Genomic DNA, 22,019 nt, shown 5'->3' with positions numbered 1-22,019 from the left:
CATCCGCCAGGCTCAGCCAGGGGCATCTGACCTAGAGAAGAGGACACTGAGGGCAACAGTGTGGTGGGCTGAACACTGGCCCCGCAATCCTCTTTTCCCTTTTTTCGTTGGGATCATGACTACCAAAGTTAAGGACTATGTTTCCCAGCTCCCCTTGCAGCAAGTATGGCTCTGCATGACCACATTTCTGCTGACACGTGAGTGGAAGGGCTGTGTGCAACTTCCACGTCATTTGATTAAAATGGATTGTTTCCTCTCTTTCGCCTTTCATGGGCAGAACAGACATTGAGGGCATCCAGCCTCAACCATGAAGACAACGACAACCCTCTGGGAACTGATGGAGAAACAAAATGAAAGGAACTTGGGTCTCTGCTCCTGCCACCCACCATGTACTATATCTCAGAGAGAAACAAATATCTATTTGATTGAGCCACTCTGCTCTGGGGCCTCTTTGTCATAGCAGCATAACTGGAAGCCCACTAACACAGGCAGGATTGCTATGTCCCACTCTCTGGGGTCCATCGAGTGTGGGAAGAAGCAGTGATGGGGGTGGGGTGGGCAGAGGGGCACACTGTGAGGGGGTAGGCAAGACGATCAGAGTGCAGTTGAGCTAAAGGAGGAACTTTGTCCTGAGCTGAGAGTGGAGTGGGTAGCCTCGTGTGGTAGGTAGGCTCCCTGTCAGCAGAAATAGTCAAGTAAAGGATGAACAATCACTCCCCTGAACAGTGCCAGGGAAGTTTCAAGTTTTGGGTGCCACCTAGACAGGTGCTAATGAAAGGAAATGGTGCCTATGACATCCAAGAAGAGAATAAGACCACAGCACAGTACCTTGTAGTGTACAAAGAATCCCCACCTTCACTTCTAAAATGGCTCATGTCCCTCCAGGGTGTTGGGTGTCCAAGAAGGAGGAAGGATCCCAGGATGGGTTGGTTTTGATGGAGCAACATCTAGGAGGGGGTCTGGGTCGGGGTGCACTTGGAGAAGGGAGCTGAGTGACTGAAGGCTGGGACCTGGGGATGTCAGAGCTGCTGAAAGGGAGGTGGCAGGACATGCAGAGCAGAGCTCTGAAGACAGGAGCCTCAAAATCCTTCTGTGACCTCAGGCAGCTCTTTTCCTTCCCTGCTAAGCCTCATTTTTCCGGCCTGCAACAACACAGACAGGGGCGGCCCCTTTTGCCTAGACCTCTTTTCCTGAGAGGCACCCCCCACTCCCACATCTCTACCCGACCCTATCCCCCACTGGCAGAAAAAAGCCAGCAGCCAGCTCTGAATCACATGCTGGCAAGCCAGGCCGGTGAGAATCAGTTCCCCAGGGCTCCATCATCCCCTGGGTGAACTGATAAAATTGAGTTTCCAAACCTGTAAACCCATCAGCAGTTCCTGGCTCTGAGGTGAAGGAAAACCTCAGCAGCGCAGTAAAATCTCTACTGACTGCAGGGAAATGGGAGCCTGGGGGCAGCTGCCGGAGCACCAGCCAGGTGGGGGATGAGAGGAAGTGGCCAGGAGGTGAGAGACTTTGGGCCCCTGTTGTCTCTCGAAGACCAGTGCTGTCTCCAATAGGAAATTCAATCCACGGCTTCCAGACCCTGGAAGTGCATTCAGCCCTCAGCTGTAAGCCAGAGGCTCAATGTCTTTGGAGGAGACTTAGCCTCACCATCTGGAAAAGGGGAGCAATGAGTCTGCCCAGGGACCCTAGGAGCTAACAATGAGGAATGAAAAGAAGAGTCTGGCCAGGAGTCGAGAGACTTGGGGTCCAGTCCTACCTCGCCAGTACAGGGGATCTCAGCACCTGCCACATAGCCCTTCCAACAAACTGAACCTCTTGGAGCCTCGATTCTCTCATCTCTAAACGGGGTAATAATTAACCTTAGGCTGGTTCTCAGCCACAGGATGAACGGAAATACTCTTTAAACCTTGCACAATGATGGACGAAGGGGCAGAGCCGAAATAACTGCAGCAATGAGGAGAGGATGAGGAGAGTGACTCCCCAGGGGCATCCTTGGGATGAGGGGAAGGGATGAGGGGGTATGGGCAGAGGAGACAAGCTAGTGACAGGCCCTCGTCGCTGGTTTTCAGACTCCACCACCTCAGATAACAATTAGCTGGGCAGCGGAAAACCTCATTTGTTGCCCCCATGTCTCCACACCCAATCTGCCTGCAATCAGGCCCCTGAATTATTTATTCTGTTGTTTGTTTAAAGATACGTGGCCTGCCAGTGACAGAGTGAAAAATGTTCCTGCTCCACAAGAGTGACACCTTCCCACTCCTCCCGCTCATACCCCTTCAGTCTGGCTGTCCCCAGAATTAATCACTTGGCTCTTGCCTGGTGCCTCTATGGCCCGTGTTGTCACTAAGCTGAGAGACAGTGGGGGCAAGGGGCCCTGGCCTCTGGGGCCCTCACTGTAAGGGTGGGGGGGACAAGTGGGCAGCTCTCATCATTTCCTTCTGGGAAGCAGGGGGCTGGGAACATTGGGTCTTGCCTTGCTATGCTTCCACACCCCTCCCTGTCTAGTGAGAGTGGGGGATAATTGTCCCCTGTCTCCAGGTGACCAGCCTGAGCAGAGGCAGAGGTAACAATGTTAGTGAAGTGCCATCAAAGCTCTCTGTGGAGGCCTGCCCACTATGGTCCCCTAGGCTGTCACAGCACCATGACTGTCACCCTTTGGGGTCACGGTGTCATCTCCAGTAGAACACCTAGGAGGGCTAATGCCCCACTCACTCTCACGAGCCCTGTAGCACAGCTGGTTTGATAGACCTGTTCCTGAACCAGCAGAATATGGTTCATGGTGGAATGGGACATGGGAAGGATCAGTCTCTGTGGAAAGGAGGAAAATGAAAGTCAGGAGTGTGGAGCAGGGTGCAGGGAGGGGTCCGCGCTTAGGACAGAAAGGCCTAGTTAGGGGCTGCATTTGAGCAGACACTAAAGTCCAGAGGTGGGAAGTCCTACAAGGACGCTCTGCCCCTCTTCCATCTCAGAGTGGAGGGCCCAGATGACATCTGAAAGGAGCCCCAGGGATGCAGGGAAGCTGGTGCTCTGGGAGGAAAAGCAGGACTGGAGAGAAGAAAAAGGTCATTTGGTGAGAGGTGGTGGTGCTAACAGTCATCAGGGGCGACAGTCATCAAGGGTGTCAATCAAAGGAGGGGGCACTTCAAAAGCCAGGTATATTGCTCAGCAAAGAATGGAAACCCCAGAAACAGGGAGGCTATATAAAGTCAGGGTCAAGAAAAGACACTGTATGGGCCGTCCAGCCATCGCCTTGCTGTGTGACCTCAGGAAAGTCACTCACCCTCTCTGGGCCTCAACTAGGGATCAAACCTCCAGCCCTACCCAGGCCTCACAGGACTGCTGTGAAGATCACTCAAGTGAAAAATCCTGTTTGGATGTAGGAAGGGACTGTCTTTTCCACACTTGATATTCTCTCAACACATGGAACACATGGGACCTGTGCTGAGAATGAAGGGGACAATGCTTCGCCCAGGTCCCTGAGGTGGGGACCCTGTAAGAAGTACTTCCCCAGCCCCCCAGACAGGGAAATCTCCTGTTTTCCCTGATCTCTTGGTGGATAACAAGGGCTTCTCTCTGGAGCCTGGGCTCTAGGCCTTCCTGCAGTCTAGCTTGTGTCCTTCCTGCTGCCATGGACACTTCTGGCCTTTCCTCCAGTACTAAAGAGAGGAAGCAGAGTTGCTTACTCCTAGGTCCCACCAGAATCTATTGTCCCCCAAGACTTTCAGAGAGTGGGGAGGCAGAAGGAGCTGCCATTTAAACCATGTAGCCAATTGCAGGGTGCCCATGGAGGGAGCCAAGGTCTACAGTGGGGCAAATGACCATAGCGACCACTTGACCTTCCCTACCCTGGAGCAGCTGGAAGTGAGGCCCATGGAGCACAGCCCCCCTCCACAGGTGGAGGCCCTGTGGCTCATCCCAGGGCAGAGGCCGTGGTCTGTGGGAGAAGACAGAGGGCAACTGGAATCGAGGTCAGGTCTGGCCCTGCCACCTGCTGGCTGTGTGACCTGGGTGAGTCCCTCCCCTTTCTGAGCTTCCTTTTCTTCCTCTGTGTTATGCAGATGACAAAAATATTCACCTTTCAAGGTTGCTATGAGAATGAAAACTGGTACCTGATAGGTGTGGCACACAGGGTCCAGGAAATGGTCACCACTATTTCTGGTCCCCTGAGGTCTAATCTGTCCCTCACATGACCTGCCTTTCTCTCCTATCTCTTTTCCTATCTCTTTTCCTCACACAGCAGGAAAATAGTAGTGACTATTTTCCTGTTGGCTCCAAGGAAGTTGTCAAAGATGGCGGCCCTGCACCCTCCCACGCATATGCCTTATACTTCTGAGGGCCCTGTCCTGCCCAGGCCAAGACCTTGGGACTGTCCCTCAGATGTCAAGTTCCTTCCTTCCTTCCCTCCCTTGTCCCCTTCAAAGAATGACCCTCTACAGCTAAGGTCTCTTTGGACAACCCCTTGGGACCACCCTGCTACCAGAGAACTGCAGCCTCTGGAGGCTCTCCACCCCACCCCACCGCTCACATATCCATCTGGGGCCCATGTCCTCAGTCCCCATCTCTAGGGTCCTGCTAGGGGGTGTCTGGGCTGGCGCCAAGGCCACTGCTCCCAGGTTGAGAGTTTCTAGACTACCACTTCTCCCACAGGGATTGAAAGGTCACAGGCCCAGATATGGGCACCAAGGCAGAGAAATCCCCGGGTCTCACGTGGGTGCATGGCCTCCCCCTAGTCAAGACAGAGATCCCTGGAAGGTTGTGGTTAGGGCAGACTTGGCAGGGGGCACCTGGAAGACTGGCAGGCAGGGCGGCAGGGCACTAACCTGCAGCCTTAGGGTTCTCCCAGGACCCCAACAGGACCTGGCTAGGGGTGGGGGTAGAGAATAGCCCTCCCCCAGAAAGGTATGGGGCCTGGGTGGGCCCAGAGGGAGAGGGGCGGGGGCAGGCACTCACCTGGGGCCTCCAGGTTCTCGCAAAGCTCAGACTTGGCCTCACCGTTGGGCCGAAGGTTGCCCTTTTGCGTGAACTTGTTGGACATGGTGGCGGCAGTGACGACGGCTTTGAGACTGCGCTTGCGCTTGGGCACGTTCTGCTCCGGATGGAAGAGGATGATGTAGACCTTAGGCATGTAGAGCATCCCCAGGGACACCGAGGCACTCAGACTCACTGAGACCGTCAGCGTTGTCGTCTGGATGTAGAGCTGGGAGCAGGCCAGCAGAGGAGTCAGAGAAGGCTCCACCCTGGCCTCCTGGGCCCTGACCCTTATGCCCACCCCAGAGGCAAACACAGCAGGGACAGACTCGGGGGTCCATCCTGTGTCCCGTTGGCTTCAGCAAAAAGGAGCCAGGATACAGAGCTGGGACTTTAGACCAGAACTCTTGGACCCAAATCCTGAGTCCACCACTTCTAGCTATGTGATCTTGGACAGGTCCCACCCTTGTGCCTCAGTTTCCTCACATGTAACACTGGCATGATAATTATACTATTATACTTACCTCAAAGGACTGTTGCGAGGATGAAAAGACTAATAAATTGTAAAAGTATGTAACACCATGTCTGGCACATAGAAAGTGCATAGAAGTGTTTCCTACAGTTCTGTGTTGTTTGGAGAAGGCACCTCTGAGGAGGGGCGCCGATGGGACTACAGATGACCCTCCTCAGGTGCAGCCCCCTGCACAGGGCTGGGAGCGAGATGAACACCTGTTGGTGCATTGAGTATTGCCCATTGGCCATGCCACAGCCCCTCAAGCAGGCCCCCCATCCAGTGGGTGCCCCCTTCCACATGCCACCCTGTGCAGAGCAGCCCATTGGCACGGGAGCCACGGCATCCAGGGCAACACGACAGTGGCAGCACAGTCAAAGCTCATTTCACGCTCACTCGCCAGCACTAACGGTGACAGATGTTTAGCAAAATGAAAGTCCATTAATCTGGGTGTCGGATAATCCATTTTTCAATAGTGGGGCCTTCCAGGCAGAGCCTGACAATTCCCACAGCCCCCACCTGGGATCCCCTCCTCGCCTTCTCCTTTCTTCCCAGTCGCCCAGGGCTCAGCTGCCCCTTCGGCCTCCCTCAGCCAGGGTGGGGCCAAGGGAGGCCCAGGCTGCGGTATCCAGGTCTGGCATGGGGAAGCATGGTGTTCTGCCCACTAAATCTGCTGTTTCCGGGGTGGGGTTCCCTCCCCCGGGACCTGGCTGATATGCCACCTTGTCTTGGAAGCTTTCCCTGCCCCAGCTCTATCCAACACCCCCCATGAAACCCTCATCCCTGTACCCAGCCCAGCAGTGGGATAAGGGTCTGGGTTTGCTTCCTGAGGTCCCAGGGGCCCTGGCCTCATCTGGTAGCCCCCCTGGGGGAGTAGGTCTTTCTTTTCTCATGCTCTTCCCCATCCCCTGTCCCTTTCCATAAATACCTCATGACCTGGATCTGAAGACCTTCATTCCTGCCACCCTTCCTCAAGTTTCCTACCTTTGGGTGAAGGGCTGGAGAAGCTCTGGTGTCTGAGAGGAGAGAGCTATGTGACCCTGGGAAAGTCTCACCCCTCTCCGGCCTTCAGTTTTCTCATCAGTGCAATGCCTACCTCATCTAAACCACAAGGCTACTACCCAAGCACAGACTGTGAAGCCACAGGAAACTTGGGTTTGGATGAGTGTGGAGTGTGGAGAGGCTGCTCCATTTTCTAATGTCCAGGGGAATCAGAGCCTGCTTCCTGGTGAGCACACACCCCTCCAGATACAGAGAGCCGTACCCTAGTCCTCATACAGAACCCTCACGCTCACCCACAGCAGGGAACCGTTCCCAGCGAGTGGACCTAGAAAGGGCGTGACAAGCCCGTGGGCGGGTTCTGGTGGCCAAGGGTGACAGAGGGGAGGGGGACAGGCTCCAGAGTATCGAGACAGACCCTTGGAGGAGACAATGGAGGTCTGGACTAATCAAGAACAGGCCTATTATCTGGGTCTTCCCCATAAGACTGGGAGTTCCCTAAGGGCAGGATCTGTCTCTCCTTTCACACTGGGCTTTTTGGGAATCCTGTTTCCAGGTCAGATATCCATCTTAGGCCCTTTTCCCCTACCTTGTTATGGGGTGGGGGTAGAGTTGGGCCCATATGGAGTTAGTGGGAAAGGGGTGGGCCCTGCCTCTTTGGGCAGAGTGAGCCCTGCGGTAGACACAGACCCATGTTAGGGGCCAGGGGCCTGGGTTCCAGATTCCACGCTGCCCTGACCCAATGTGGGATGCCGAGCCCCTTCACTAACACAGAATCAGCAGCATGGGCAGTCGACCTGTGTAAGTCACACAGGGGCCTGTGCTTAGATGGGCAGTACTTGGCTTAATGTCCTGCTGCCACCATCTTGAATCCTGAATTACTTTTGAACAGGGCCTTTCATTTTCATTTTATGAAATGAAAACTCTGGAGTTTTCTGGAGTTTTCACGGGCATGGCACAGTCCTTGGTGTTTTGTTCTAGTCTGCTTTCCAGCCTAGGAGCCTTTCTGCAAACAAAATACAAGGAGAGGTGTAAACAGAGCAAAGCGGATGTATCACTCTGCCCATCTGCTGGGGCTCCTCCCTTCCAGCATGGGACCTGAGGGCTCCTCTAGCCATCTCTAGGCTGGCCCTGTGCATAGCAGAAGTGAGGCCACGCACCCCAGTCCGTCTCCTTGCCCCAGGGTCTGGAATTCCTACCCCACTACTGGCTGGACCATTGTTCTCAAGTCTCCTCTGTGAAGGTGCGTGTCGTCACCAGGAGGTGGTAGCATGTTAACCCTATCAGAGAAGCAGTGATTCTCTAGAAACTCTAGAACCCACCAGGTACTCCTACAGAGTCCTAGCATGGATGCAGGTCTTAAAAACAGGCAGAGCGAGAGGGCATCTTTGAGATAGGATTTCACCTTTTCTACCATCCACCTACCTCCCAGCCGGGAGGTGCCTGAATTGCTGTCACTCCCGCTCCCTTCTCTGGTCAGGCCCTTGCTACACTCCATCCTCCAAAAAGAATCCTGTATTAAGCCTCACAAGTCAGTGCTCTACAGGGGGAAGGAGGTCATCAGGGCTGGGTTTGATAGAAGAAGACAGAGGTCCTTGAGGTGGGGCAAAAGGCACAGAAAGGAGCTGCTGTGGAGGTGGGTGATGGTTTTCCTGTTTTTGTGCAAGGCCTGGTGGATGCAGGGTGCAAGGGACAATGGTGAGGGCCAATGAGGAGTCCTGCCTGCTCTGTGCTTCTGCCTAGACCAAACCTGTGAGTAATGAGATCCTCAGAATCTGTACAAACCAGACAAATAAACTTCTCCATAACCTGGCCAGCTTCCCTTGCCACGTCCTGCCCAGTAACCCCACACGGTACAAAAGCCCCGCTCTGGTCGGCTCAGGGTAAAGCTGCCCAGTGGTGGTGATAAGCCCTGGAAATCTGAGCTAACACTGGGAAATCCAGCCACCTGTTCACCAGAGTAGTACAGACAGGTCCACTTTGCACCAGCACCTGCACTTTGGGGGAACAGGCACAGCAGAGCACCTGCAAGTACATTTGTACACATGCATGCCCACAAACACACACCTGTGTACACATGCATCTCTGCATTCACACACACACACACCCAAACTCACCACCCCACACTCCTATCTGACTCAGACTCACACAGCTCACACACACGCACCCCTTCATACACCTGAGTATATACACATGCACACACATACATATATCTGTACACACTCACACTTGCACTCACACATCTGCACATATACTGCTGGGCACACACACCTAATCTACACACCTATACACACTAGCATCCGTGAGGCCCCTGGCACACACACCTGTCCATCCCCTCAATGTGCACATATACCCCCACACGCACACACACATATCTGTAAACACGCATTTCTGTACCCATACCACAACTCCCTACAACAGCCCTATGCCACTCCATCTATACACACACGCGCACACACACACCTGCAGCTTCCATTGGGGCATTTCGTAGCTATGACATGGCACAGTATAGATACAGCCCCAGGGTCACCTGAGCCTCTAAGAAGCCTGGTGGCCTGAAATGGCAGACTTCAGAGCTCATCTCCTACACCCTCTCCTCATGCAGAAGCCCAGAGAAAGAGGGGGGCATGTCCCATGTCCCACGCCATCAGGAGTAGAGCTGGATCTTATGGCCACATGTTGGTGTGAGGCCAGCCTGCTGTGTGACATGGTACAAAGCCCTGTTCCTCTCTGGGCCTCAGAAGAGATCGTCTCATAGTCTCCTTTTCATAATCAATGCTGAGAGGAGCCACCTAAAAAGGGAGAAATCAGAGGTAGTTGAGGTCACCTAGAGAGATTTTGGGGAAGCTGGGCCCCAGCATCTGGAAATGGGAGGGTCTGATATCCTGGGATGGCAGGGACCCCCACAAGGGGGCAGTATACAGGCAGGCAACCTGAGGAAATGATGGAAGGCAGAGTGAGAGGCTTAACCACCCTGCTGTTGGCCTCCCAGCCAGGGGCCTCTACTCTGAGGAGGTGTTGGAAGAGGCCTCCTGGTACTACCAAGGGTAATTTCTCAAGATGCCAGCTTCCTGGAATGTAGGGCAGTATCCTTTTTTGGCTTCGTGGGCCTCCTTGGTGCTGGAAGGTATAGGAGCCTCTGCCTATACCTGCCCTCGGTGGGGGCAGGGGGGGGCACCTTCCGAAGGCCTAGTGGGAGCTGAAGACCTGGCTTTCAGTGCAAGCTTGGCCTGGTGGCTGCTTTGGCTCAGGTATATGGGGTTACCTGGAGCCATGCCTGGTCTCAGACCTTAGGGCACTCACTGCCAGCCCAAGTAAATCTTCTGAGAACCCCAACCCACAGGGCCAGCATTGGAAGACAGGCCACAGGCCTCTGGGGGCCCAGTACAAGTCATTCAGAGTGGAAGGCACAGCTGCTGCCTTTGAGGAACTGTCAAAGAAGAGATGGGCACCCACCAAGGAAGCTCCAAGGTGGGGGAGGTGTCTTGGAGCTACAGGGGGTCAGCACGGGCTGGGTTGGAGGCTCCTAAGTTAGACAGGATAGGGTCATGTCCAGCTGTGCCATCTACTGGCTGTGTGATCTTTGACAAGTCACTTTGCCTCTCTATGCCTTCATGTTCTCATCTATAAATGGGGATGGTGATACCTACCTTTGCCTGCTGTTGTGAGACCTGCTGGCCATCAAGTAAAGTGTCTGGCAGAAGACAAGTGCCCAACCATCATGGTTTTGGCATCAGCCTCACTGAAAGCCAAGCATTTGTAGGAGCTCACATCTAGGCTCATGGCGTTAAATGCTACCCATAGGCTGATGACTCTCCCAGATACATCTCCAGCCTGCCCCTCATCCCTCCAGCCTGCCCCTCCAGAGTTGTGTATTCAACCATTGACTTGACAGTTGCACTTGGACATCTAACAAGCATCCTAAATTTAGCATGTCCAAAGGACCTCCTGATCTCCGCCTCACACCAGCTCCTCCATCATCTTCCCACCTTAGTGTACGACACTCCTTCCTTCCCATTCTCACACTGAAAAACACAAAGTCATCCTCGACTCTCCTCTGCATCTCTCACCTCACATGCAATCCATCAGAAATCCGCCTGCCTCACCACCAGACACATCCAGAATCCCCTGCTCCTCACCACCCTTGCTGCCAGCAGCCTCTTGTCAGGATTATTCAGTAACCTCTGCTCTAGCACCCTGACCCCAGCTCGCCTTCTTCAGGGCCCCACCCAACAACCAGAGGGATCCTTTTAAATCTACATCAATGCCTCCCTCACTGCTCACAACCCCACAATGGCTCCCTTCTCACTCATGGGGTACACTGACATCTTTCCCACAGCTACAGGATCCTAGAGCATCTGCCCTGTCATCCCTCTGACCTCAACCCCATCACCCTCCTCAGCCCCAGTCTCCGTACAGTGGGTAAACTGCTTTTACTCTCATCGTGTCATGTGATGATTACAACACCTGTATGGACTGCAAGGGAAAGATCATGGCCCCAATCTATTGATGAAGAAACTGAGGCAGAGAGGTCAGCTGTCTTGCCCAGGATCCCACAGTTCTACACAGAGCTCAGACCAGGAACTGGGGTCCTGGGTCCCCATGATCATCCCTGTCTCTGGCCTCTACTTTAGTGGCTCCCAATTCTTCAATTCTTCAAGATAATCCCCTAGAACCCAGGCAGTGCCATGCTGGGACATGGACAGAGTCCACAGGGCCCTTGAGGTGTGTCCAGGATGGCCTGACAGAGCCAGGAGGTGGCAGCCCTCGGCTGACACTGCCTTCAGCCAGTAGAAGGAAGTGCCTTCAGCTGACACTGTCAGGCCCCAGGATCCTGGGTTTCAGGGCAGCTTGGGGCCAAGGAGAGAGGGAGAGAGAGTACCTGATACATCTCCCACATCGGGGCCCAGGTGGATCTTGTGTGAGTAGAGAGAGAGACAGACAGAGGAGGAAGAAGAGAGGAATGGACAGAAAGGAAGATGGGGCTGAGCAGAGAGAGAGGTAAGGGAAAAGAGAGGCTAGGAAGAAAGAAGAATGAGAGGGTGCAGTCTCCCGGGCTGATAGAGAAGAAAGAGGAAGAAGAGAGAAAAGGGGGAAGAAAGGAGGTGAAGAGATGGGAAGGAGAAAGCGAGGAGATGGGAGAGGCAGGGATAGAGAGATAAAGAAAGAGAGGAGGAGGCTAGAAAGAGGGAGGGAAGGAAAGAGGAAGGAGAGGGGAAAGAGAGAGAGAGACGAGATAAAGAGAGAAAAGGGAGAGGAGGCAGAAAGAGAGAAAGGGAGGGAGAAAGGAGAGAAAACCCAGAACCTGGAGGAAAAAAAACTTGCAATCAACAGAGAAGACAGAATGAGGCATGAAAAAAGGCACTTCTGGAGCACAGTGGGAGGCCAGCCAGCCCTCAGAGGCTGCCTCCTGCTCTCTGCCCTCATCCCGCTCACTGCCCCCCAGACCCACAACTCACCTTGTCTGCCGACTGTGAGGTGCCAAAGAAAATGGGAATGAAGGCAAGCCAGACAATGCAGGTGGTATACATGGTGAAGCCGATGGGCTTGGCCTCATTGAAGGTCTCTGGCACGCCACGCGTCTTGATGGCGTACACCGTGCACGTGACCATGAGTAGCATGCTGTAGCCCAGCAGGCAGATGAGCGACAGGTCTGAGATGTCGCACTTGAGTACACCCCTGGCGAAGCGGGGGTCAAGCGTCCGCTGGTCCTGGAAGTCCACCACTGAGTGGGAGGGGTCCACCACAAACCATACACAGATGCCCAGCAGCTGCAGCGAGATGAGGCTGAAGGTAATGGCCAGCTGAGAGGCGGGGCTGATGAAGCGCGGGGCACTGACCGACCGCTTGCCCTGCTCGAAGATGCGGTAGATACGGTTGGTCTTGGTGAGTAGGGCTGCATAGCTGATGCTCATGCCGAGCCCCAGGAAGATTCGGCGCAGAGAGCACGTCCCCAGGTCGGGCTCCGCAATCATGAGGAAGGTGGTGGCATAGCACAGGAAGATGCCTGCCAGCAGCACATAGCTCAGCTCTCGGCCAGAGGCCTTCACAATGGGCGTGTCGTTGTAGCGTACAAAGGTGACCACCACGAAGAGCGTGGCCGCGATGCCCACTACAGCCAGGAAGAGGGGCAGCACAGCCCAGGGTGAGTCCCATTCAAGCTTGATGATGGGAATGGGCCTGCAGCCGGTGCGGTTCTCTGTGGGCCGCATGTCATATGGACATGTCTTACAGGTGTAGCGGTCCACCTGGTACTGGTACCCTGTGCAGGGCTCACAGTGCCAGCAACAGGGCATGCCCTTCACTGTCTTCTTCCGCTCGCCCGGCTGGCAGGGCAGGCTGCAGATGGAGCGGGGCAGCTGCTGCCCACTCCCCGGCCACTGCATCCGCTCTATCTGGCAATGACAGCAGTGGACATGCCTGAGGAGTGGGCCTCAGGACACGCCCCCAGTGCCCTGGACTGCCCCACCGGCTAGCACCGTATAGCCCCACACCTGAATCACCCAGTCACTTGGTTAAAAATCCAGCTGCCTGGGCCCCCCTGGACCTGCTGAATCCAAAGCTGGATTTAAATGAGCTCGCCCGCATGATTCGGATATGGCTGACCTGTGGGGAATCCTGACTGAGTCCAAAACTCTCAAAGGTTGTATAGAGAGACTGAGTTCAGAGAGCAGTAGTGACAGTCACACAGCAGAGCAGAGAGCTCTCATCAATCCTGACTCCCAGGCCCTAAGGCCTTGCTACTCAACAGTGGCCCCCAGACCAGCAGCATCAGCATCACCTAGGAGCTTGTGGGAAAAGTGAAACTTTGGCCCACCGCAGATCTACTAACTCAGATTCTGAGTTTTCACAAGACCCCCAGGTGATCTGAGTGCAAGCTGGAGAAGCACTGCCTATGGCTCAGCCCACGGGGACTCCTCCAGGCAGCACAGGGAGCTGGGGTCAGCAGAGAGCAACGAACAAAGGTTTAATCAGAGGACACTTAATGTGCGCCCAGAGGTTAGTGTTTCTTTATATCTTGCTCTAAATTAGTGCTAGTCACCGTTCCGTGTTTCTGAAGACACAATTGCTGTGAGCAAAGGAGCCACAGGAGTATGGGCACACGCTATGAATGTGTTACCAAAGTCTGGAAAGTAAGCAAGAGGCCCCAGAAGAGCTCCAGGCACTGGGCAAAGGGAGCTGACCACACTTGGGAGCCATATTCAAAGCGTCTGTTCTACATAAAGTGACCCTTAGGAAGAGTTTTATGCTTGGAGAGCAGTGGGCCTGCCTGGACTGGTGCCATGTATGTGCTGGCTGTTCACTCCTAGAGAAAGAATAACCACTTGGATCTGGGACTGAGGTGAGGGTTTCAGAGCTGAGGAACAAGGTGGGTTGGGTGGGGATGGGGAATCCAAAGATGGCCTCGTGGTAGGCGAGACTAAAACCTCACGGAAGAAGCTTGTCCTGTGGCTCTGGGTGTGACAGGATTATGTGGTCCCCTAGTAGCCAAAGAGGACAGCAATGACCAGTGCTGGGATGACAAGGCAGGACAATCCCTGTGCACCAGAGCTCTGAGACTGCAGGAGAAAGACCTTTCCCCAGAGGATACAGGGTGACAGTGGATATGCTTGAAAACTCTAGCTACAGTGGAATGAGCAGTGAATGTGGTCAAACCCCAGGATCACAGTTCTGTTGCTAGCTGGCTATGTGCCCTTGAGCAAATGCTTCAACCTCTCTGAGCTTTTGTTTTCCATCTGTTCCAATGATAGCAGATATGAAGCTACTTTGCCCTTTATTACTTAAGGTGGCTTCCACCTAGAAATCATAATGGAAACGCTTTTATTTCACCAGAACATCAGCCCCACAGGGGTGGGGCTTTGTGTGTGCTTCTCTGTTGCATCTCCAGCCCCCAGACGGGGCTGACACACTGGGGGCCAGTGGTTCTCTGTGGAATCTATAAGAGAAGTAGTGAGGTCTGGGCACAGCTGTGAGAGGCCCCTCAGATCCTGGAGGAAGACAGTCCGGGCAGGCGTAGGCCTTTTCCTTGGCCCCCTGAGCCTTGCCTGCTCTGTGGCCTTCACAGCACAGCCCAAACTAAGCACTCAAGGGGAATTTGGGGGAGATGTGGTAGTTGAGGTCCAAGCCCTCCTCATCTGCTCCCACCTCCCAGCTCCGTGCTGGTGGAGGGACCTTGTGTTACTAGGGAGGGGACTTTCAGGGGAGGAGTCCACAGCAACCCCCACACACCCGAACCCTGCCTTCGCTGAGCACATCTGTAGCATGGGGTAGTAATAGTGCCCGCCTGCCTCACAGGGCTATCATTCTTACAGTAAGGTCACATGCTTCGGACAGTGGCTCTACACAGCAGGTACTCAACCAGGATTAGCTGCTACTGCTACTAGTAACTGAGTCACTGGTCCCCACTGCTCCACCCACTGCACCAAAATGAGACATGGCTCCCTTTAGGGCATGGTCCCACTTTGCCAAATACTCCTGTCTGCCCTATTCTGTCTGTCTGTCTGCCTCTGCTCAACAACCCGAGAGCACCACCATAGGAATGGGCTCTGTCTCCGCACTGCGGTGTGGCCTTTGGAATGCCCCTCAGGCTGGGTTTCCTGAGATCTTTCCTGTGACTTAGACAATTGTCAGTGCTTTGAAGAGCTCCAAGGGCTCATCACTAGAAGAGATTATTACAAGAGGGGACGGTGGAGACATGATGCATCTCTCCCAGGATCTGGAACAAGGACAGCTGAAGCAAGACATGGACCTGGGCCTTTGAAGCCTCTCTGGGCCATCTAGATGTCACATTGTGCCTACCTGAGTACCGCTTACCTCTTCACTTTGCAAGGTAGGAACCAAGTCCATAGGCATTTCCTTGGGGAACTAACTACAAAACCTTTCTTTCTAAAACACTGCTCTATTTCATGGCTGGGGACACCAAGGGCCAAAGAGGGAAAGCCACCACGTCCCTGGAACAACTGTGAGATGAAAAAGCGTGGCTAGGGGGACCCAGGAGTTCTTCCCCATTCCCCCGTAATACCCAGAAAAATGATGGCTTTCCAGCGTGTTTTAACAGTGCTGGAGGACTAATTCTCAAACAGTTCCCTTCCCACCATCTGACTGAGCCCTCTACCTTAAGACATCATCCTCTGTCTAAACGCAGCCCTCTCCTCCCCACCTTACTACCTCACATCCACCAAACCTTCGAGCCATTTCACTCCAGTATGAATTGTCTATCTAGAGCTTTTTACCCTACAAGTGGGCAGCAGGCAAGAAGGCTCCAAGCCAAGGGAAAGGGCAGAGGCAGACAGGAAGTAGAAGTCCAGCTGCCCTTTTTGTCTTGGGGTGGGGGCCTCAGGGCCCCCTGAGGTCTGGGAGGGAGCATGGAAGGAAACTCCAACTTGGCAGCAGCAATTCCAGGTATCAGGGCTACTGAGGAGCCGCCTCCCCTCAGCCCCCCATCCTGAGGGTTGGGGTGCGGTGAGTGACTCCCTCCATTTCCCGGGACCCTTCCCTGCCCTCCTCCCAGGTGCTTACTCTGAGATGCAGGTGGTCAGTCCAGGAGCCTATGACCTTGTATTCAGCAGAGCCATTGCGCAGCTGGTACTGGTAGACGTCATAGCGCCCAGGCGCATCTCCGTTCTCATTGAAGGTCACAGGGTTCCCTGCAATGCCTGGGGGCGGGGGGCAGTGGGTGTCATACACTCAGTTTCTTTGCTGAGCCTTTCCCAAAGGTTGAGAGGATTGTGAGCCCAGGGCAGAGACGCCTCTGGGGAGATCCTTGCATGGAATATCTGGGGAGGTTTCACCCCTTAGAAACATCTGAAGAGATCCCCCAACCCCATCCCACAGAGCACAGGACCCCTTTCCCTGGTTGCATGGCCCAGGATACCTGGGTTGGGTGGTGCCATGCACTGCGCCCCCACCTGAGAAGTTAACACTGCGGATGTACTTGAGCAGCTGGGTGCCGTCCACGGGGTCCATGCGTGGGCAGAGCCCCACACGGCCCGGACACAGGTCTCGGTGCATAGCGTGCAGTGCATGGCCCATGGCGTACACGGCGTCAATCACGAACTGCACCTTCCCCTCCTGCTCGTAGGCTGAGTCCTGCCCAATGCGCTCACGGTCTGCAATGAAACACCTAGAGTGGGGGTGCCCACGAGGCCCACCATCCTTGCAGACAGTGCAGTGGGAACCAGAGCAGTCCCTGGAGCCTAGAAAGATGGCAGAGCCTATCCAAGAGCACCCAGGTCTCCTGGCTCCTAGCCCAGTGCTTGTTCCATCACCCCAGGGGACAGTCTGTTGGAGGTACCTGGGGAATGGCACCAAAGGGTGAAGGGGAGGGCCCGCTGCTCTCACCACTGTACCCCTGGACCCTGTGCCCCAAGACCCCAGAATAGCCAGAGCAGACACCCTTGTCACCATCACCCTGTAGCTATGGTGCCTGCCTTCCTGCCCCAAGCCTGGCCTGGGCTAGCCACGGGACAGCTGGTCCTGGCACAGGCTGGAAAATCACTGGAACAGGAACTCTTTCTGTCACTGAGGGCAGTGGTGCCCCCACAACAGCTCACCCATGGGCAGCCACTCCAGCCAGAGGACACTACCCCTACCACGGGGTATAGATAAGGAAACTAAGGTGCAGAGAGGGTGAGAAACTGGCCACAGTCCCTCAAGTTTCAGGACCCAGGCTTTCTGAGATGCCCTCAATGGCCTCTAGTTGCCCCAGATACCAGAAGACACCATTGTCCCCACCCATTCCTCCCCCAAGTCAGTGACCCTCCATTAGCCAGGGTGAGTAAACTTTGTAAAATGAGGAACTCACCCCACCCCCTTCTCACTGCAGACCAAAGTGGCTCCCCAAGGGTGCCGTGGTCTCAGGGTGCTGGCCTCCCATTCTGACTCCCCAGGCTCTGGGCACACTCAACCCCTATGCTCTGGGCCCTGCGCAAACCCTTTGGCGGCCTGAGGCCTTGGTGTGAAAAGGACATCATAATCCTGCCCCACAGAGGTGCTGCCAGACTTAAATGAGATGAGGTACAGAAAACACTTGGCACAGAGTAGGTGACTAAACCACATTCCTATTGTGCTAAGTGGTCAGGATGCGGGCTTTCTGAGGTAGGTGACAAAGGTCCCTTGGGGAGAGCAGGCCTGCATGGCTTTCTGGAGGAGGAGGTGCTTCCTGGCCTGGGCCCTGGGGTAACAATGATAACGAAGAATAAGGGCTGCTAACTTCTCCTGAGCACCTTCTCTGTGCCCAGCATTGTTCTAAGCTCTTTATATGTATTAACTCATTGAATTCTCACAACGATGCTATGAGGTGAGGAATTATCCTTGTTATAGAGATGAAGAAACTGAGGCACAAAAAAGCTCAGTGACGTTCCAGGACCATACAGAGCTGGATCTGAACCCAGGTACTCTGGCTCCAAGCCTGTGTACCACACTATGCCTGAGGGGATTGTAAGAGCCAGATTTGGGGGAGCGGGGGACAAGAAAGTGAGGAGGGGAGAGAGAAGGGGGCAGGGACTCTGAGGTGAGGACATGGGGGCAGGAGGATGGCAGGATGTGGGGAGAGGATGAGCAGAGCACTGCATAAGCCTGGCTTCCCCTCCTGAGGCCACAGCCCCTGCACACAGCATGGCTGGCAGCCTCTTCCTCAAGGCCAGAACAAGGAAATTAAGCCTCATAAGCTACCGCCACCCCATGCCGCCCTGCTAGATGGCCAAGGCCACACCCTGCCAAAGTAATTCCCCAGCAGGCAGCAGTATGAGTGGCTACACCTGTGCCCAGCCCCATGGGCCACTGTCCTGAGCCCCTAGTTCTGTTGTGTGGAGTCAGGTTGGGGTTAGCATCAGGCCCTAATCCCCTGGGAACTCCAAAGTTCACTGTGTCCATCCCCCTCCTTCAACACCTCAGAGGCAAGACACGGGGTACAGAACACACTGCTGTCTCCGTGGTCTGCTCCACCATCTAATCCCCTCACACTTGGAAGGATGGTCACCACCCCACCCTCCAGAGTGTGAGATGAACAGGCTATGGCATCTGTCACCCCTCGGCTAGCCAGGTGACCAGCCAGCGGACCCCAAGGCCAGGCCCGCATCCCATTCTCAGCCTAGCTCACAGATCATAATGCTGGGATCACAATGCCAGGAATGGCAGGACCATAGGGATCGCCTGCTCTAATTCTGTCATTTTATAGACAAGAAAACCGAAACCCAGGGAGGGGAGCCCCAGATCACACAGCCAGCCTCTAGGTGACAGGACGAGCACTCTCAGCTCCAGCCCCTTCCCCTGCCCTGCATCCCAGACTGCATTTGACCTGAGGCCGTAGGAGTCAACCAGCTCACCCCCTGGGGTTTTGTGTTTTTATCCGGGAACATCCACTGTACTCTGGCTGCCTAGGGCTCCTGTGGAGCTGGTGGCATGTCTCATATCCCTGCCTCAGCCACCAAGACCTTGTGATCAAGGGCTGAACCTGGCTCATTTCCCCAACCTCGGGGCCAGAGATCAAGAGTCACCATTACTCAGATTGGACAGTTTGGGGGCAGCTGTACAGTTGGCTCTGGGGGTACTGTTTGGTCCAGACAGAGCCCACAGCCCTATGGTGTCGCCTTAGGGCTGGAGATGGGGTGGGCTCCAAGGCTGCCCCCCTAGTTTCTCAGTGGTCAGCTAAGCTCCTCACTATCTGCTACTGCTGCACTGCATTTGCACAAGACTCCCTGGGTTGGAACCCCAGCTCCATCAACACCTCTAGCTATGTGACCTTAGACCTGTCACTTTATCTCTCAGGCTTCAGTCTCCTCATCTGCAAAATGAGGATAACGATGGTATTATCTCATAGGGCCGGGATCAGAGTTCTGGGCCAGCAGAGCTTTGCAAACAGGCAAAGCTATTTCTAAGCCAAGGCGCAAACAGAGATGGGATGAATATAAAAAGTGAATTCTCCAGCTTCGCCAGCCTACCCCCTGTCTGAGGCCTCTGATTACAAGGTTCTGAGAGCTGGGAGAGAAATGGAAGGGACAATCCTGTCACCGAAGGGTGCCAAAAGGGGCTGAAGGGTGGCCTGAAAAGCACCCGCCCCGGACCCCACACTTGCTCCCTCCAGCCCCCAGGTTCTGCCCTCTGCAGTCTGAAGAAGGTAAGACTCAGCTCCCCTGCAGTTCCCATCACATCCTCGCTGTAGTATGGATGGATGAGAGACTGAATTATTAACCAGGACAGAGAAGGAGGAGGCTGCGGCCACTGCAGAGAGGAGGCCACTCTCTTCTAACGTCAAGGACACACGCAAGCTGAAAGACACTGGCTGCATCTCCCCAACTGAGCTGCCTCCGCCTCTCCTCTCTCTGTCTTCCCAGGGGTCCTTCTTCAGTGGGTCTGGCTGAAGCATCCACTCCTGGAACTCGGGTCCTGGACAGAGTGCTTTCACTGGGGTCGCGAAGCCACCTGTGCTGGCACTGAAGTGAGGATGACCCCACAGGAGCACTTTCACCTCAGGGAAGCCTGCCTCTGCCTGAAGAGGCTCCTGTGGACCCTCAGTGGTCCTTGAGCACTGCCCCCTCCAAATCTCCACCTGAGTTCTCATGGTGCTAGCCATGGACTTCATGACTTCTCAACACACTTTCACATCCTTGACTTCTGCCTCAAGTCTGTGCCCAATTACAGCTGAGCAAACAGGTGCATCGAGGTGACCTGCAAAGGACCTTTACTTACAAGGGAGCACCAAGTCTTGAGCATACCCTCTACACACACACATACACACACACACACACGCACACATGCACACACACACACACACACGCACATGCGCACACACATTCCTCAAACCCTGAAGGTCCTTCTCCCAAAACCCCAACAGGAAGCAACAATGACAAAGCCTGAGTGCTCACATTTGGCGGAGGGGTACAGGAATCACAAATGCAAGTTAAACAAGAACAAGGTGCTCTGTCCTGAACGCCTGAAGCTGTGCCCATAACCAGCGAGCTCTCCACATCCCCCGGCTCCTCAACAAATAACCCAAAAGCCGTGCTGGCGCTCACCAGGAGCCTTCAAGCACTTGGCATTTTCTCTTCCCTGAGGCTCTGGGACGTAGGCTGGACTGCTCCCCTCACAGAGGAGGGAACAGGTTTGCAGGTGGTGAGTGACATACCCAGAGTCTCCAGAGTCTGCAAGAATTCTGGCACCTAGTAGGTGTTCACACATACCTGGGGATTGGCCTGGCTGGTAAGTGGCAGGGCTAGGATTTGAACCCAATCTCTCTGGCTCCAAAAGAGTTTCCACTATCCTGAACTGTCCTTCCCCTTCTTCTTCCTCCATCCAGTCCCCAAACTGCCTCCTCTGCCCTCCTCTGGGGCCCATGCCCTGTGCCAGCTGTCAGGCCAGGCCTAACGAGGAGTTAAGGATCCTGTCTGCACGGCTAGAGAAGGTAAGTGGCCATGAAGGGAAAAAGGGTCAGAAAATGCCCTCTCATGAGTGGGTGAGACCCCTAGGCCCGGGCAGGGCACCACAGTTCTGGGAGGAAGCAAGACACACATTTCTGAGAGTTAGTAGAAGAGATAAATTCCAGACACATGGCAGCAATGACAGCAGCAACAGTTTGAAGATGTCCTAATTGCGTCCTCGGGCACAATGAGCCAGAGATGCGTTTGGCTCTGCCACGGGTGACAGCCAGCCAGGGAACCATCCGGAGAAGATTTTCTCCATCAAAACCCCGCAGCTGTGGTTACTACGGTGACTGCAGCCTTCGTCTGCAGGTTGTAAATTGTAATTGAAATGAGTTTTCAAGGTTGAAATAATCAGAGCTCTTCCTTGACTCTCCCTCACCTCTCCACAACTCACCCCGCCCAGTGCAATCCTCCTGAGTTCTACACACACACGCACGCTCATAAAGCAGCTCCCGCACACAGGATACAAAACCAACCGAATATATCCCCACATATTTTCACATCAACACATATAGAATAGCAACACGCAAACCTGCCTGTGTTTGTACACGTCTGTACACATACTCATGTTCAGATTTATTTAAACAAAAATGTACCTATAAACACACACAAGATATATAGTTACACAATTAGTATGACATTCCATTACACAATTAGTATGGCATTCACACAAGCACGTGGTCATTCAGATTCTCCCACTATCAGTCCGAAAAGCCCCACAAGCAGGTCCTGACAAGGATTCGAATGCAAGTGTTTTACCTGGGAGGTGATGATGACCTGCTTAACTGGTGTGGGGAAGGGGGTGGAAGTGGGGTGAGTATTGTGAAAGAAAGCTGCCATGTTTCCTGGGTGTGGGACTCAGTCCTGCTGGCGACCTCTAGAAGACTGTACAGCACATGCCTCAGGGTTGTCTCATCTGGGGAAAAAGACCCCAGCTCCCGCCAGGCTTAGGCTGAGGGCTGCTCCCAGGGGCATTGACTCCACTGGCAAAGGCAGGGACGGTGAGTGCCGAGGGGGCCCCGGGGCATCAGCAGTGTCTGCTGTCACAGGTTGAGGTCCACACATGTTACCCCACATAGGTATGCGTACATACCAGGATACACCCAGAGAGAGAG

The 22,019-nt window shown here is 54.4% G+C and overlaps 1 protein-coding gene across 1 annotated transcript in view; it reads right to left on the bottom strand.

Moving 5' to 3' along the window:
* The window catches only part of GRM4 (glutamate metabotropic receptor 4), a 38,475-nt gene that overhangs the window by 2,462 nt on the left and 13,994 nt on the right, over positions 1-22,019 (bottom strand). Inside the window, exons 4-7 of the mRNA XM_039856117.1 lie at positions 16,393-16,593; positions 16,004-16,140; positions 11,944-12,879; positions 4,957-5,203 (exon numbers count right to left, since the gene is read on the bottom strand). Coding sequence (XP_039712051.1) covers positions 4,957-5,203; positions 11,944-12,879; positions 16,004-16,140; positions 16,393-16,593 — 1,521 coding nt within the window. The remainder of the gene's footprint in view (positions 1-4,956; positions 5,204-11,943; positions 12,880-16,003; positions 16,141-16,392; positions 16,594-22,019) is intronic.

Source organism: Pteropus medius, unplaced genomic scaffold, assembly GCF_902729225.1.
Source record: "Pteropus medius unplaced genomic scaffold, Ma_sr-lr_union100, whole genome shotgun sequence".
NCBI classification, from domain to species: Eukaryota; Metazoa; Chordata; class Mammalia; order Chiroptera; family Pteropodidae; genus Pteropus; species Pteropus medius.
The sequence above is the reverse complement of the archived record's forward strand: the minus strand, read 5'-3'. Positions and strand labels throughout refer to the sequence as shown.